At 55.9% G+C, this 17,640-nt stretch overlaps 1 protein-coding gene across 1 annotated transcript; it reads right to left on the reverse strand.

The window, feature by feature from the left end:
* Window positions 1–608: 608 nt before the first annotated feature.
* Window positions 609–12,708, reverse strand: Mafk (MAF bZIP transcription factor K). Its single transcript, XM_026405712.2, has 3 exons — window positions 12,517–12,708; window positions 4,613–4,692; window positions 609–3,664 (listed from the first exon to the last, which is right to left on the reverse strand). The coding sequence occupies exons 2-3, from the start codon at window positions 4,646–4,648 to the stop codon at window positions 3,230–3,232; spliced, it is 471 nt and encodes a 156-aa protein (XP_026261497.1). The 5' UTR covers window positions 4,649–4,692; window positions 12,517–12,708; the 3' UTR covers window positions 609–3,229.
* Between the last annotated feature and the right edge of the window lie 4,932 nt (window positions 12,709–17,640).

Here is a 17,640-nt window from a genome sequence, read left to right on the forward strand (position 1 = left end):
CTAACGTCCACTCCTGGTCAGCACAGGCCAGAGGAAGACACACTGGTGGTTGGAATCTCTGGGAAGCAGGACTCACTGCAAGCCCAACACTCTGGAGCTGCAGATAAGCACTGCCCCATTGGCCCCTCTGAGGATGGCGAGGTGGGGCTGCTCACCATGAATCGGGTCAGAGGGGCAGCGTCTGCTCAGGACAGCCTGGCTGCCCTTGGCTTTCCAGAGCCACCTGCTTGCTTTAGGCCAGTGCAGGGGCTTTACTGTCTGTCCTCAGCAGACCCAGACCCCCTCCCAACTTCCCACAGGCTTATCTCAAGAGAAAACCCCAGCAAAGCTGGGCTCAGACCTGTGAACCCCAGCTCTAAAGCAGAGGTTGCACTGACTGCCAGAGGCCGGTGGCCAGGGTGGGACGGGGCACTCGGGAAGTCTCCCCCCAGCCAGCAAGTGAGCCTGGAGCAGAGGCAGAAGCTTCCATCCCAGGACTGCCCCTTGTCCAGAGGGTGGGCCCAGGTCTTGACTGGACTCCCAGGGGGGAAAAACGAGAATATGGGAGGGGCACCCCAACAGCCCAGGATGCCAGGTCCTTGACCCAGAGAACCAGCTACACACGAGGATGTAAAACCAGGGGTTTCTTTATTGCAAAGGTACAAAAGCAGTCAGAGCAGCGACGTGTACAGCAATAAATTAGGTGGTGGCCGTGAGATGGGGGGGGTGGGCACGGGGCACAGGTGCGGGTCCACAGCATGTGATCTCCTCTCAATAATTTATATCATGGGGAAAGCAGCAAAAAATAAATATTGAAATGGAACTGCGGCTGGGAGGCCAGGACGCGCTGTGCGTGGCGTGTCGAGGGAGCGCCTGGCCACCCAGGAAAGGCAGAGCCCACCCTCTTTGGGAGGTCTGAGCCACGGGACAGAAAACAAACCCACGACAAAGAGGTCCTTGTCTTTTTCTTAAATTAAAAAAAAAAATCATATATTAAATTGTGACAATAAAATTTCAGTGATCTCAAAGGAAAAGCAGAATGTGCCACTTCCTTCCCTGGCCCTGTGCCCGTGAGCACCCTGGACGGAGGCTCCCTGGGTGGTGATGGAAGTTCTGTCCACCCTGGAGGCCGAGTGTGGGGAGCTCCTTCTCTAGCACAGCACCACAGGCCAAGAGCGGGAAGCCACTCATAGCCAGAAGCCTGCCACATCCCAGAGATGTGACAGACCCCAGGGCTAGACAGAACTTGCAGCTGCGTGGCCTGCCCTGGGGGCCACCCACCAAGCATGGTGCCTGCTGGGGCTAGGCCTTGTCCCCAGGCCCAGCACACACCAGAGGGGGCAGCACACTCTCACCCCATCCAACACAACTCTGCACTAATGAAGATCTACAGTATCAAACTGGAAAAAACTTATGAAAAATCTGTACGATAAAATGTGTATATAATTTTATATATATATATATATATTCTTTTTCTCTTTAAATATTTCCCATGGCCCTTATTGATATCCAATATGGATTACCTACCATGGCTATGGTATCGACAGCTTCAAGTGCCCGGCACAGCCTCCTGCTCTGAGGCTCCAGTGTGACCCCACGTAGCTGGGCTGCAGCTTGGCCAACCCTCAGCACTGCACTGGACCCAGAAGAAGACCAGTCGCATGGTGGTGCCACCAGAGAAGCCCTGACGCTTTCTATTCACTTCTGACAGCAGACTCAGAACCACGTTGCAGCCCTCGGACCGCCCATCCTCGGCCCTCCTTGCACATAGTGCGGCAGCTTGCTGGGGTACAGGGCAGGCCAGGAGGGAACTGGGAGTGAGGGGCGCAACTCCCTCACTGCCTGTCACGCACAGTGGCTTCCAGTTGGCAGCAGGACACAGGGCTCATGTTCCACCGGCTCACCCCAGACAGGGGTGTCCAAGCCAACTCCTCTTGCCAAGACCCCAGTCAGAGGAGGGTGCCCTGCAGCAGTGCTCTGGGAAAGGAAGTCCCGGAAGGATCCCCAAGATCATGAGCAGTTCAGAGCTCCATGAAGAAAGAGCAGGTGAAGGCTCTGGGTGATGGCCCAGCACCAGGGCGCAGGGACCCACCTCTGCCCCAAGCCCGTCTGGGGGGCTCCTGGCTGACCTCAACACAGAGGCAGGCCTGTGAGGAGTTCCCTGCAGTGCCCTCACCCCCATGCTGTGCTCTCAGGCCTCCTTCATGTCCCCGGGCCCCATCTCAGAGCCTTGGCTCCATCCTCACCCCCCCCCACTGCTCTACCCCACCCAGCAGCAGGAAGCACAGTGGTCTGTGGGGTACGCCACCCAGGACATCAACTGACACGTCCATGTCCACCGACATCCCTGAGGCCTCCACTCCTCTCCAAACCACACAACCCTTCCCTACAGGCCTCGAGATCTCCACCTTCCCCACCTCGATGAGCACAGCCAGCCAGAGGCAGCTCTAGGGAAACCAAGATCTGCTTTCCAGCAGCTGATGGGATGCTCCTGCCCTCATCTTGTGAAATCCAGGGATGGCCAGCAGGCTGGCAGAAAGCCAGCTGGCTCTGCCGGCTGGGCCTTGCTGGGCAGCCACCTTGGGTCACACAGCACAAGGGAAACTTCACAACATACGCACAACTCTCTGCACACATACTGGACAGGCCTTCCTGACATGACCCCGGTGCTTCTGGTGTACAGGCCCTGTGACAGCAGGCCTGTGGGGGCATAGACACTAGCACACAGCCTCTCCCATCTCTGCTTCCCAGGGCTCGGGCTGGGTGTAAGGGCTAAAGCTCATCGTAGCACGCTTCAGTGGGACAACGGAAGACCAGAGCTGCCTTCGAGCTCCCTCACTCCCCCCAGGGGCATCCAGAGCTTGGGGAAGTCAGCACAGGGTGCCTGGCCCAGGTGGGAGCCATGGCAGGACGGTGTTAAAGGCTGCTTGCAAGAGGAGTGGAAGATGAGCCCCACACCCAGCCACAGGGGCCCCTCCTGCTGGCAGACCCTGCAGGGGACTGTGGGGTCATCTCCCACTGACTCCTGAAACAGACCCATCTGGAGGGGAGGGACAGGGCGTGAGGGTGGCGTGCACCTGTGTGTGCATGGCGGTGTGCAGTGCCTGGCTCACAAGAGCCTACTCTTCATCTGGCACCTCGCTTGTCCCCACTCTCAGCCCCGAGGGGTCTGCAATGACTGGTGTTTCGAGTCTGCGCCAGGACCCTGGGCAGGCACGAGGGACGTGCCGCCTCACGGCCCAAGCAGGCACTAGGACGCGGCTGAGAAGGGCACAGAGGTGGAGGAGATCTCTGTGGACTTGACGATGGTGATGACGCTGGTGGTGGCCACCTTGGTGGGTGTGACGGGTCCGCGGGCCACAGTGCGGGCGAAGGTCTGCAGGGCCTCATATTTGGAGCGCAGGGCGTCCAGCTCTAGCCGCATGCTGCTGTTCTCGCGGGCCAACTTCTCCACCTCCTGCTGTAGCTCCACCCGCTGCCGCTCCAGCTCTTCCTTCTGTGTCACCCGCTTGATGCGGCAGCTGGCGGCGTAGCCGCGGTTCTTGAGCGTGCGCCGGCGCTGCTTCAGGCGGGTGACCTCCTCCTTAGTGAGCCCCCGGAGGTGCTGGTTCAACTCCCGCACTGACATGGACACCAGCTCATCATCACTGAGCACCGGGGCGTTCTCGCCCGCCTCCTTCTTGACCTGCAAGGCCACAGTGGGTCAGCACCAAGCCCCTGCAGTATCCACACCTCAGCCTGCTCTGCAGCAGCCCACAGCTGATTTGGGGCAGCAGAAAGACCCAGCAGTAGCACCCACCTGCCCTCTATCTGGGGCTAGTCCCCCTGCTACAACAGGGACATTGTGCACAGGACGCAGCACCACGAAGCCACATCAGGCAGTCCTACTACAGCTGCTGTCACCGTGATCCTTTTGAACAGGGAGGACCTGACAGCTGTTCCCTCAGGAAGGCCACAGGTGACATCACCCTTACCACTGTAAGCCTCCCAAGTTCCATATGGATGTCCTGCTCATGGGATGCTCCAACGCTGGGGACTGATTCAGGAAGGATCTCAACCAACCCTTCCAGGGTGAGGCTGGGTGGCTCACTCTTCCCCTAACACCTGCACATCGGCCTCCCAGAGTGACACTGGGGTCTGGCTAGGCAGGGCCACCTCAAGGGAGCAGGAACCCCAGAAGTGGAATGGAGGTGCAGGATACACACAATCTCAGTTCTGCATATGGTTCCCAAGAGCCCCAAACATGAAGGCCGACCCAAGGGCAGCCTGTCACAGAAGCTGAGGGCCCAGGAGGCAGCAAGCACCAGCAGAGATGGAGCCCGGTCACTGGAGCTGGAGCACCCCACCCACTGGAGGCCACTCTGCCCAAGCCTCGTACTGGGAATTCAATTCAGGCAGGAACAGAACCCGCAGACAAAGCCCCAGATGGCAGGCATCTAACCCTACATCCCCGGTGTGTCACCCAACTCTGTTGAGAATGTTCTCCCAGCCTGTGGTCCCCATCTATTCCCAGGGACAGGGACTCCACCCCTAAGGGCAAATCTGAGAAAGGAGGAGCTTCCAGGTCAGGAGGAATCTTTCTTGTGTAGTGCCCAGGACAGGGATGGCTGCCCAGGGCTGCCACCCGCCATACCTTTAACGCCTTGTTGGGCTTGGGATTAGTCGTCATAACCCGGGCACAATCACCAGGACGGAAGTGCTGGGAAACTGCAACTGCAGAAACACAGAAGAACACAGAGGGCGAGAGGGTTAGCCCTGGTGAGCTCAGGACTGCGCACCGTCTCCCTGCAAGAGGCTCCCAGGAGACAGCCTATCACAGTGCCCCAAGAACATCCCAAGGGGCTGCCCCAGCCCATCTGCCCAGGAGGCTCCAGTAAGACCCAGCTCGGCTGACACTCTAGCCGAGCTCACAGAACAGTCAGGACTCTCAGCCCCAGGCCCAGAAGCTGTGTGGCCCCTTACTGCCCCCAAACCTGGCAGGTGCTGGAGCCCCCAGGACTGGGGGTGAAGCCTGGCACTGGCAGTTGTTGCTTCCTACCCCCACTCCCCTCCCACCTCACAAGATGTTGGCACCAGTGAGGTACAAGATGCTACAGCCAACAGAACACAGACCAGTCGCAAAGCTACCACCAAGAATGGCCATGCCTGGACAGTGTCCCTGCCTGGCAACAGCTCTGGCTGATTCAGACCCGCAGGGAGAGAAAGGGCCCTTTCAGAGAGCCCCTGCCACTACTGAACCCCATCCTCAAAAGTGGACAGAGTAGAGCACTTGCCACCTCTCCCCAGCCCCACCCAGCCCGCCTGTCCCTGGCACCTACCGCGGGGAAGGGAACTGCAGCTGTGACATCACCACCTCAGCCTGGCTGCCCCTAGTCTGCTCAGGTGACTCTGGGGCCCCAAGGATGGGTGGGGGCTCCTGGTGGGCATCAGTTTAGAGAGAAGGGCCAGAGATAGGAGGTGAGGAGTCATGGCTGCCTGGCAGAACTAATCAACTGTCTGGTGAGACTTGTCCCCGCCAACCGCCCTTCTCATTTTAGAGTCTGCATTGTGTCACACATTCTAATCATTCATGAAAAACCCAGCCAAAGCATCCCAAGCATGATTCCCCTCTGATAGTTGCCATGACGACCTTGGGAAGTAGCCAACCCCTGATGGTTGCCATAGAAACAGAGAAGCCCAAAAGCAATCATGACTTCAGGTCAGGCCTGTGCAAAGACATCATGAGGTTGTCAGACAGTAAACAAACTCATTCATTTTAACCCCAGAAGAAAGGGGAGAAACACAGGGTGGCCACTGGATGGGCCACACCCCCACACATCCACACTCTAGGGATGAGTTGAAGCAGAAGCAGAGAAACACATGGAAAAGGGGTACAGAGGACAGACTGGGGCTGGATGGTGGGCGACCTCCACTGCCCCTCTCCCTGCAGGCCTGGGTCCCGCCACCCTCTAAACAAGAAGCTGCTGATGAACACAGGATCCACACTCTGCGCTACAGTCACCAGCACCTGGTGACTCCAGCTGCTCCCATGGAAACTGAAGTGGACAGCAGGGGCCAGCTGGGGAGCCTCAGGTAGGCTTGGGGCTCCTCTCGAGGGAGGGACTGTCTGACACCTTATAGGCCCAGGCCTGAAATGGACAAGCAGCAGCTCAGGGTGAACATGGAGGCCTGAGGCATGCCACCTCCATCACCCTGAGCTGGGTGACAGAGACCCTGGAGAAGCCCTGGGCTCTGGCCACCCTGTAGGGCCCTGCAGGACCCAGGCGCCTGGGAGCTCCATGACTCCATGAGAAACTTTTCCATGCGAGGGAGGAGGGACCAGGCACCTCTTCCAGCAACTACAAGTCAGTGACATAACTATGCGGTGAGTCACCAGCTGTTTACAGAGCCGCTCACATTCCCACACAAGGACGCCCCTCCCACCCGTATGGCACTAGCTGGGGCCCCTGAGGCCAGTGGAAAAGGAAGGTGCTAGGGAAGGGGCCTCTGGTCAGACCCACAGGTGACGTGCTGTGCTCCGCGGGGAGCTGAGGGACAGACCTTAACCCTAAGGAACTGCCTCCCATGACCACAGAGGTGGGACACCGAGGGACTAGGATGTGCAAGACTCAGTCTCCAGGGGACCACACTCAGAGAAGTCAAGCCCTTCCATGATTTGAGGACCCTTGGGTGGCCAGATAGGTCACTCCGATCCATCTGCCAACTCTGAGCCTACCACAACCACTTCGCTTGCCTCTGGGGACCCAAGACCACTGAGAGAAAGCAACCAACATGGGTCCTGGCTCAGGCCCTAGGGAGGGACGCAGGGAGGGGGCTCTGAATTCCAGAATCCCTTAGTCCTCAGACCTGCCATCTTAAAGAGCACTGAGGATGGAGAAGATGCAGACAAACCCACCCTCTTCCCAAGAGGCCTCTTCCCCACAGAACAAACCTCGGCTCTTCATGGGTCATTTCCTCAGAAAAATGAAGGAAGGAAACAAAGGGCCCAGGCTGGGCCCAGCAGGGGACACTAGATCCCACCTGGGTTCTCCCCCACCACCACACCTGCACCCACTCCTGAGCACCAGGAGCCCAGCCCAGCAGTACAGGCCAGGGGATAGGCTGGGGGTGGGGTGCAGGCAGGAGAAGCCCCCCCACCCTGCACTGGGCACCACACCCACACCTTTTCCCTCAGGCAGATGAGGTCTCGGCTTCTGCCCCAGGAACCTGGTTCTGCTGGGGAAACCTGGATCCTCTGTTGGGATGGTTCGGCCAATGTCTGCCCACATAAAAGGTGAGGACAGATGGGCTGCAGGTCAAGGTTCTGCCCTTCAGTCTGACGCCAGGCACAGGGGCAGCCCAGGCATGGTGCTTCTCATGAACCCAGTCCACCGGGTAGGCTGGTGCCTCTGCCCAGCACTCACAAAGTACACCCGTGCAGTACTGACCTTGCGTTGCTTTAAACATCAAAGGCAAGAAAAATGACAACTGGCCTTTGGAATGAGGTTCAAGGGAGAGTTTTACTTTTTTGCAGTGCTGGGGATGGAACCCAAGGCCTTGTACAGATCAGGCAAGAGCTCCACCCCTGAGCTGCACCTCCAGTCCCAGGAGAGTCGTGTACGTGTGAAAGAGTTTGCAAAACAAGTGACTTAAAAATGCTCTGAAGGGGCTCCGTAAGCCACTGACCTGAGAGCCACAGGGCGCATTTCGTGAGAAGACTCCTTTCTGAGCCGGGGCTAAGACTGTAGGCAGAAGGGTGTGCGGAGCCCACAGGAAGCCCCAGAGAAGCCCTCTTCCTGGCACTGGGGCCCAAGGCAGGCCTCTCTTGGGCAGCTTCTGGTAAGGGTGCTCTGAGCCTTCCATCAGCCAACAGCATACAAGCCCCCATGCCCTGAGCTACTTGGAATTCTAGAAAAGTCACCTGAGAAGTTCAGCAGTCAAATACTGGGCCTGAGGGTGGGGTTTCTCCATAAAGTCAGGCGGCTGGCCAACTGCACTGGTCTCCATTCCCCCTGCATGCAACCACTTTCCAACCTAGGTGGGTGGGGACTGCTTCCCGGCCCACATCCCAGGACAGGCAGCTGGTCAAGAAGGCTCACGTGGTGGAGCCTTACCTACCACACACAAAGTCCAGGGTGGATTCCAGCACCGCAAACAAACACAGGTGCACATGCAGCACCTTCCAGGTGACTACTAACATTTAAAGAGTTATCAGCTGTATCCATCTATATTCTCTGAGGGCATGCCAGCCACCCCTGGTAGTGTCCACTCCACAGAATTAGGGAGCCAGGGTGGGGAGCCCTCCTATTTCAGGATAGATCCAGGCAGGAGGCCCGGTAGGCATTCTGCAGAGGATTCAATCCCAGCCTGGGTGTCCTGGGGGGCAGGGCGGGGTGGCTTGGCTCAATAGCTCAGGAAGGGACCTTTCAGAAGCAGATCACCTCACATTCCAGGGATCATTCTTTACTGTTCAACTTCCAGCTGCTGTCCCTGGTGCCCCACTGCTCTGACTGCATCTGGGGACTTCCCAGGCACACCGTGAGAAGGACTGGCCTGGGCCTGTGGGTGGGGTTTTCTCCATCAAGTCAGGTGGCTGATCAGCCCCAGGGCCCTAAGTAACAGTGCTAGGGAGGCTTCCTAGGAGAAAAGGAGGCTCCACACAGTTCCCAAGTGTCCTGATGCTTAAGGAGATAAATGACTAGACAGGACCCTCTATGTCACCTTCTGCTGGAGCTAAGATGTGAAGCTGGGTGGGCTCTAGGTAAGACACTTGTTCTTTAGGGGTGATGTGACTACAAGGCCAGGACCCTCCACTTTCAGCCCACCTGAGAAGGAGAGGTAAGCCTTTCCTTTCCTACTCTCCAGAGTGGGAAGGAGGTGCAGTGGCCCGCTGTCTGAGGAGAGCAGATTCAAACTCTAGCTGGACATAGCAATAGCCCTTGCTCTCCAATGGGTGCAAGTCACAAAACCTGAAGCCACCGAGGCCACAACTACCCACTCGCAGGAGCTGGAAACACTTCTACAAGCACCCAAAGCAAGTGCCCTTCCGAGGAGCCACAAGGGAGGCAGGGCCTACATTGCGCCAGCACCCAGTGGGTGCTTGTCAATAGTGCTAACCAATGGTAACCCAGCTGGTGCCACAGAAGAGCTAGTAATGGCTCAGCCCACTGAAGACCAGGAAGCCTCCACTGGCCCCTCCTGCCCTAGACATAGCCCCCTCGGTGTGTAGTACTGTCCTGCAGCCTGGCCCTGGCTGGCCGCCCTCCAGCAAGCCACAACTGTCTGCCCAGCTCAGAGGACGTCTGGTCACCTTGTGCCTGCAGTCGCAGGAAGCTGTGTCATCCCAGCTACATCCAGAGGTGACTCAAGCCAGGGCTGCAGAGGCTGCAGCTACATAACACGCCCCCTCAAGCAGCCCCCACCATTATGCCCCTCACCCCAGCTCACTGAGTTGTCCCTCTGCCAGCAGCTCCCCTTAAGGGTTCTATTCTGTACCCAGTCATTCTAAGGCTTCAGCCAACTCCAGGCTGGGCCAGGGATGTCCCCTGGGAAAAACCAAGGGCAAAGACCTGCCTTTCCTCCCCCCAAACCCCTCCTCCTGGGTCTCTAGCTTAGTGATGACAGTGCCCCCACATCATCAGGTGAAATCATCCCCAAGTCCCTCTGCTCTGTCTGCTCTGTGACCAGGGCTTGAGGACTAGTCCTCAAGTTCTCCTGCCCACACCCTGTCTCAGCTCAGGCCCTGACTTCTACCTGAAAACAGCGCCACTTCAACAGAACCCCCGACTTGGATCCTGGTGCCTCAAACACAGTCTCCCAGGCAGGTGGAGACCTTGAAGTCCTTCTTGGGCAGCTAATACCTATCTGTCACCATCTCAGCCCTCCTCTTCTGGCTCCCAATAGACCCTGCTGTGCTGACCACAGCTCACTCCCCAACACACTTCTTCCAGAAAGTCCTCCTAGCTGTGTTCTTTGGGGCAAGCAATCACCTTGGAACAAGAGCTGGTTCTAGACCTTTCTGTTGACAGGCAGACCTCCTCAGTGCACGGAGAGCTCCTGGCAAGCAGGGAACAGGTCTTACTTTAGTTCCCCTCAGGGTACCCAGCCATTAAGAAAGGTCTGCTGCATATGCAGCGGTAGGGCTCCAGCAGGGAGCCTGGGTAAGGTGTTCATCCGACCCACCTCCCAGGGCACCAGAAAGCAGCACTGAAGAGCAGACAAGCACCAGACCAGGCTGACTCTGACCTGGGCCAGAGAGCGATGCCTGGTAGTTGCAGTCCCCTCACCTACAGTGGGAGATGCGACGGACCGTGTGTGACCACTCAGGTTCATTCCTACCTGCTCTGAAATTCTACAATTTTCAGATAACACTTTCAGTTTCCTTAAACCATAAAGAGGAAACACGGGGTCTGTGACTTATGAAAAGCAAAAGTGAATACGGAGCAACACATCTCCCATTAGCTGGGACAGGGAGGGTGGGGAACGCAGTGTGAGTCACTGTTTACTGCTCTCAGGAGCAGCCACACAGAATTCTCCCAGCTGGCCGGATTTCCATTTCCCGTGTGGACAGGACCTGAAATCCAGAAAGCCCAATGCAGAAGACTCCCGCCTCAGCAAAGTCCAGGGCAGAAACAGGCACAACTTCTTCTCGGTCTAGACGGGGACTGTAAACAAACCCTGGAGCCATCCCACAGCTCCAAGAGTGAAAGCTGAGAGTTGTGGACAAAGAATGGTTGGTAAACAGTCTTCCTCCACAGCAGCATCTAGGGCGCTAGGGAAAAGGCGACCCCTGGAAAAGTTGGCTTCCCAGGGACCCTCTATCCAACTCCCATTTCAGCAACCACCTGGAAAGTACGCAACACTGGACTTGGAACTAGTCCCTCTGACCTTGCTGGTCCAAATATAAAAGTAAATGTGCTCCAGAGGAAAGCCCAGTTTGCTTTTTGCCTTATTAAATATTCTGCTTTGGAATAAAGAGAGGGCTAGTTTTAAGTGATAAAAGCAGGTCCCCCTCTGCCAAGGTCAGACTAATTGAGCTGCCTAAGGAGGGAGTTCTCATGAATGGTGCTGGCGACCCATAGTGCACAGCCCCCTTACCTCTCTGATCCCACTCACCTGATACAACTAATACCTTAAAAAAAAAAAAAAAAAAAAAAAAAACCTCCCTGCAGCAGCTTAGGAGGCTGAAGCAGGAGGATCTCAAGTTCAAAGCCAGCCTCAGCAACTTAGTGAAGCCCTAAGCAATTTAGCAAGACCCTATCTCAAAATACAAATTTTTAAAAGGTTAAGGATGTGGCTCAGTGGTTAAGCACCCCTGGATTCAATACCTGGTACCAAAACAAAAACAAAAAACTCCCGGCCCTGAAAACACCAGGCTTGGAGAAGCCTAGCTCCAGGGTGCATCAGATCTTGCACATGCATTTCACCAAGATGCCCTGTGCAATCCCAATGTCACTCATCAATGCTAATAAAGGGGTCCTAGAGCCCATCCTGGTGGGTAAAGGGACTTCTACCAGGCCATGCGGAAGGATTAGGGTCTGCTGCTTCTTGGGGCCAGACACCTGTCAACTGAATGAATGGTTAGGTGCATCCAAATTCTGCCTATGCTACCAGCTTCATGAAAAGCAACCCAGGACAATCTCTAACACAAGATCCAAGAGCAGGGAGCTAGCTGCCAGCCTTCCTAGACACAGGATGCTACCCCAATAGGGCAACTTGCACAGAGCCAAAGTGCCTGCACAGGGTGAGGATGCCAGGGAGTACGGGGCCAGACAACTGGCTCTTCCTAAGGCAGACCTAAGACAGGCCCCAGAGACCAGAAGGCTTTCTGTGACCTGTGGTTTGCTAGACTTGCCTTATTTCTTGCCCCTGCTCCCAGGCTCCCCAGAAGTGTGCCCAGGCCAGCCACAGAGTAGACCATACCTATTGACTAACCCCACAGAAGCAGAGAAGAACGCCCACGAGGAGTTGGAGGAGACCTTGGCCCCTGACCACACCTGAGGAAAGTGACGGAAGCAACATGCGGGCCAAGACTGTCACCTGCCGCCCTCCCCTCCCATAGCTTCCACATCGCGGCCTTCCTTCCGGCACCCCTGGCAGGTCAGCTGATTAGCGAGTGACACCAGCCACCAAGGCCGACGGAGACCGGCTGGCCCCTACCCACTCAGGGGGCACGTGCACCCTGCCCTGGGCGCGAGTCGCGCCACTCAGGAAGTGTCTGAGCGCGGGCTTCCCTGCCGCGCGGCAGCTGCAGGTGAGCGGCGGCCGCCGCGCTCCTACACGTGCCGGTAGTGCCCCGGTGCGGGTCTCGGGTACCTCGGTACTGCGGAGCCCGGGTCCCGCCGACGGCCGGGCGCCACGGCCGGGCTCGGTCCGGCGGCACGTGCGCGGGGACAGAGGGCGGTCGTCGGGCAGGTGTGCCCGCGGGTCTCGGCCCGTCCCGGCGGCCCCGGTGCCCGGCGGCCGTGACTCAGCGCCAGGCCGCCCGCCGCCCCGCGGAGCCGCGCGTCCCGCCCGCCCCGTCGCGTCCCGTCCCGCGGCCCGGCCGCCGCCCCTCACCTGGCCTCGCGGCCGGGGCGCGGCGGCTCCTCGCGGGCACGCGCTCTCCTCGCCGCTTCTCGCTCTCGCGCTCCCCGGGTCGCCGCCTCCGCTAGCGCACGGGCTCGGACTTCGCGAAGAACAACAAGTACCCAACGCCCGCCGCCGCCGCCGCCGCCCGCCGCCGGCTCCAGCTCTGACACCGCTTCCGGGATCGCGCGTCGGCGCGCGTCAGCGCCCGCCCCGCCCCGCCCCCAGGCCCAGCCCCGCCCGCAGAGGCTCCGCCCCGCTCCGGCGCCCGGCCTCCGGCCACGCCCATCGGGCTCCGCCCCCGCCTGCCGCCGGGCGGCCCTTGTGCGATTTAGTCACCGGCCAGGATTCGCGCTGGGACCGGCACCTGTGCCCACCTGTGTCTTCGTGGTGACCCCTCCCGTCTCCAGGCGCGCCCTGACCCTGCGTCCCTACCAGGCTGGGGGATGACAGGCGAGCTCCAGGGACCCCAGGGTGTCTACACCCTACAGTTCGCAGGCACACACAACCTGGGCATCATGTCGTGCCCCGTACCTAAGAGATACACACACCCCTGCCACCCACTATAGTTCTAAGGTCAAACCAAGCGGGCCGAGGCTGCTGAGGGTTCCTAGGAGCCTCGCACAGGGAGTGGAGAAGAGTTTGCTTATGCCCAGGTCATAGGTCAAGGGGGAAGTGGTCTGGGCGCTAGGAATGGGTCCAGGATCCCAGTACCCACTCTGCAGGGCAGGTGGGTCCCACAGAGGACGAAGAGATGCCTAGTGTCCCCCACTGACCAACACTCTCATCTGTCTTGATTTCTCACTTGACCTAACAATGCATAAAGGAAACTATTTCTTTTTTTGTGAAAGACAATACTGTAAAGATGTGATTGTAAATGATTATTGACCAACCGCCTCAGTGTTCAGGAGCAAGAGAAACCCAGGCCCACCTGAAACCCCAGCACAGGCAGACCCAAGGTGGGCAAGTGCCTCCAGCCCTAGGAATCCTGAGAGGGATGCTCAGATGGCATGAGCCCCCAGAGGGGAACTGCTCCTCTTCCTGCCCCAGATGGGCAGAGCTGGAGGATGGCCATTCTGAGTCATTGGGATGAGCATGCCAGCCCCTGCTTAAAAACTCAGATGTGTTTCTGGGTCCCTCCCTGAGAACCAGGAGCTGCCTAATGAGGCCTTCCTGGTCTGAGCTGAAGAAGAGGAAGCATGCCCAGACTCCCGCAGGCATAGGCAGCATCTGCCCAGGACCTTTAGAAGGCTGCTTTCCCAGGTCTGAGGTGCTGCCCGCACATCCTGGGGGTCAAAAGGAGCAACTGCCAAGGAGCCTGTGGGTCTCCTCAAGTGGTCAGAACCACCCCAGACCCTACTTTAGGAAGTTCCATGGCCTCATGCCACAGAGAACATCAGCCTCCTGCTTTTACTCCCAAAGACTCCTCTGGCCCTGGACGGTAGGGCAGTCCTTCACACTGGATGCACTCAGCCTTGGAGACCTGCTTGTAAAGACTCTCAAACACTGGCTGCTAGTACAGATCAACAGCAGCAGAGGTGACAATGGTTCCCCTTTGCAGAATGTGTTCAGAGTGGCTCGCCTGGGATCTAAAAGGTATTTCCCAAGTGGGGACACAGGTCACATGTGGAAATGACCTTTTTAGGGCAAGGGTTGAATCTTTGAGTCAGTTTCCTGGACTTCAAAGTAGGCTTAAAGCCAAGCATGGTGGTGCATACCTGTCATCCCAGCAACTTGAGAGACTGAGGCAGGAGGATTGCAAGTTTTAGGCCAGCCTCAGCAATTTAGCAAGACCCTCAGCAACTTAGTGAGACCCTGTCTCAAAAAAAAAAAAAAAAAAAGTAGCTCAGTGGTAGAGCAATCCTGGGTTCAATCCCCAGAACCACTACCACAAAAAAAAAAAAAAAAGTGAGTTGGATGTGGGCTTTTAAAAAAAATTTGTAGTTGTAGTTGGACACAATACCCTTACTTTTATTTGTTTTTATTTTTATGTGGTGCTGAGGATGGAACCCAGTGCCTCGCACGTGCTAGGCAAGCACTTTACTGCTGAGCCACAACCTCAGCCCCTGGATGTGGACTCTTTAAACAAATGATGCGGAGACATTAGAAAACTTAGAAAAAGATAAAGTTGGGTCCCAGTTTGCCCACACAGTATATCACTATATATTTTAAATGGACCCAGAATTATAAATTTTTAAAAAGAAACCATTACATGGTGAAAAAGTTTTTGAGATGGGTGGAGGTGATGCTTTGTCCAGGAGTTCAAATTTTTTTTTACATGGTTTATTACAACAACAAAAAATTTAATCAAGTGAAAATAAACTGAACAATAAACAAATAAACACTCAAAACAAAATATTTTCCATTGGAAACATGTTAAGATGAATACGGGGCTTTGTTACCATCTTACTGCAATTTTTTTATGTGTTACTAGCCTACATACCCCATGTTTTCTGTAATCATGCAGATGTGAATGGAAGTTTGAATGATTAAATACATGAAAAGTCCATTTACTGCAGAGAATCATTTCACAAGGCAGCCACACTGGTTTTAGAGAACAAAATCATTCAAGAAATTCTCCAAGTATCTAGGTTCATTTTAGAATCTGTGAACCTTAAGCTGCTCCTCCTTGACAATGCCAACCTCCAAGAGAAACTGGCAAATGTTTTTTTCTTTGGTCACCTTGAAGTTGAATAACCTCCCCGTATTCAGGATGTTCAATCACAGTACCATTACAGGCAAATTTCTTTTTGAAAGCTTTCACAAGTTTCTTTTTGTCATAATCATCTGCAATGCCCTGAACTGTAGTCAGTGTCTTCCTGCCGTCTTGTGTAGGACAATTTTTTTTTTACGTTTTTAAAAAATAAAAGGAAATCATTGTTAAAAATCCCGATGTCATAAAAAAAAAGATTTAAGGCAAAAATTGTTACAAGTGAACTCATAACGCAAACTACATCCTAGGGAAAAAACACTTGCAACTCTGAGCACTAAGGGTAGTCTCCCTACCATGGAAAAGACTCCAAAGCTCTGGAGGCTGAAGAAGTGAGGCTCGTGAGTCCAAAGCCAGCCTCGGCAACTTAGCGAGGCCCTAAGCAACTTAGTGAGACCCTGTCTCTAAATAAAATATAAAAAGGGCTGGGGATGTGGCTCAGTGGTTAAGTCTTCCTGGTTTGCAATTTCTAGTACAAAAAAAAAAAAAAAGGACTTCTAAAAATGTGTGTGTGCATGCGTGTGTGAATATAGTTATCTTTTTTTTTTTTACTTTTTTGGTACCAGGAATTGAGCCCAGGGCCACTTAACTGCTAAGCCACATCTCCAGAATTTTTAATTTTTTATTTTGAGAGAGGTTTTCACTAAACTACCCAGAGCCTCACTAAGTGGCGAAGGCTGGCCTTGAACTTCCATCCTGCTCAGCCTCCTGAGTTGCTGGGATTACAGACACACACCACTGCACCCATTTTCTTTTAGATCATTCTTGTGACTGTCAGATTGTATGACTTACCTATTATTAAAAACGTTAAAAGAAAGCTAAAATGGAGGGAACCATTGTTTCCAAGCCGCTGAGAAGTTCCAGCGACGTCCCTGGCACCTGATGATCCTCGATAACACTGCCTTTGGATTCTGGCTTTGTGGCAGAGTTGGTGTTGGTTGTGGCTCGATGAACTGCCCCTCTTTGCCCTTGCCCCAGCCAAGCAGAGCGGGCACCCCCTGGAAGGGGCAGGATCCATCCCACCCTCCCTTCTTCTGGAGAGTTGGAGTGGACTCCAATGACCATGGCTGAGGTTAGGGAAAGGGGACAACATGGAGGCCACCCCTGATCACCCTGTGACAGGAAGACAGGCTGGACTGAGCCAGTGCTAGCCCTGAGGGGAGTGAGGATTCCAGCAGTCCACCCCTCAGGACCTCTATAAATATTCCCCCAGGGACCCAGACCCCAGAATCGGGGTGTTGGGGTCTGAGAGAGGCTGGACTTCAGGAATCCTGCAGCGCCACCTTTGGTAGCCAAGCATGGCTCTCCGGGAGCTGAGATGGGGCCCAGTATTTGCCCCTCATGCCTGCAAAGGAGCAGCTGTTGCGGGCGGATGTTTGCTGACCATACAATGCATGACTCATGCGTCAGCGCACGGTTACAGTGCACAGCGCGGCCCTGACAGAGTCCAGTGTGTGGACACTGGCCAGGCGGGACTGCTGGCTCACCCGGGTGGAGGGGCCATCTGCCTGAGGGAAGGACCTGCAGCCGCAGGTTGCGCTGGTCAGCAGGATGGGCTGGTCAGCCGCAGGATGGGCTGGGAACCCCGCTACCTTGTCCCCTGGCTTGGTGGAAGGAGATGGCCAGGTTTTGTCTTGGGGAGGAGGGATCTTGAAGTGGCTTTGTAGCAGAGAGGGGAGCAAAGGAGTCCCCGGAGAAGAGAGAGGCAGAGGTCATCATGCACCTTGGCCATGGGGCAGCTGTGCACACTTGGGTGCATCCACCACCTTCTCTGAGCCTGTTTCTTCATCCCTAAAATGGGAATAGCATTGATTGGAGGAGCAAGTGCAGGGGGTTCCTTGTGAACAGTGTGGAAAGACCGCCATGGTCACCGTCGCTGTCATCGTCATTGTTGCGAGCTTGTTTATCACCAGGGGATACAGTAGCTTTGTGCTCCCATCTCGAGCGCAATTCCTCAAACTTTCAGAGAAAAAATAAATCTGTCCCCAGTCCCTCTCTCTGTCACAACTCTCCTCTCCCCAGGCAGGTGAGGGGCAGGTGTCTCAGGAGGGCGGGTTGGAGAGGGCAGTCCCTGTCCCAAGCTGCTGAGACAGGTACAGGGGCAAGGGGAAAGTCTGGGCTCAGTTTCAACTGCCGTAGTGACAAAGTCATTTGCTCAAGGCCACCTAGGTCTCGGTGGCTGGGCTCGGAGTGCCCAGATCCATTCCTCAAAGACAGCGTGGCCAAACCCCATGAATCCCAGAGACGGCAGCCAGCGGTGACCACAGCCCTGAAAACAGAGCCGCTGTCACCTGGACATCTCACCAGGCGCCTCTAGGGCAGGGCCTGAGAGCCACCTCCCTCCACCACCAGGAGCCACAGCAGCCACTGATGGACCTGGGTCTGCAAAGGGCTGAGGAACCTAG

The sequence above is a fragment of the Urocitellus parryii genome, chromosome 9 (assembly GCF_045843805.1).
Source record: "Urocitellus parryii isolate mUroPar1 chromosome 9, mUroPar1.hap1, whole genome shotgun sequence".
Classification (NCBI taxonomy): Eukaryota; Metazoa; Chordata; class Mammalia; order Rodentia; family Sciuridae; genus Urocitellus; species Urocitellus parryii.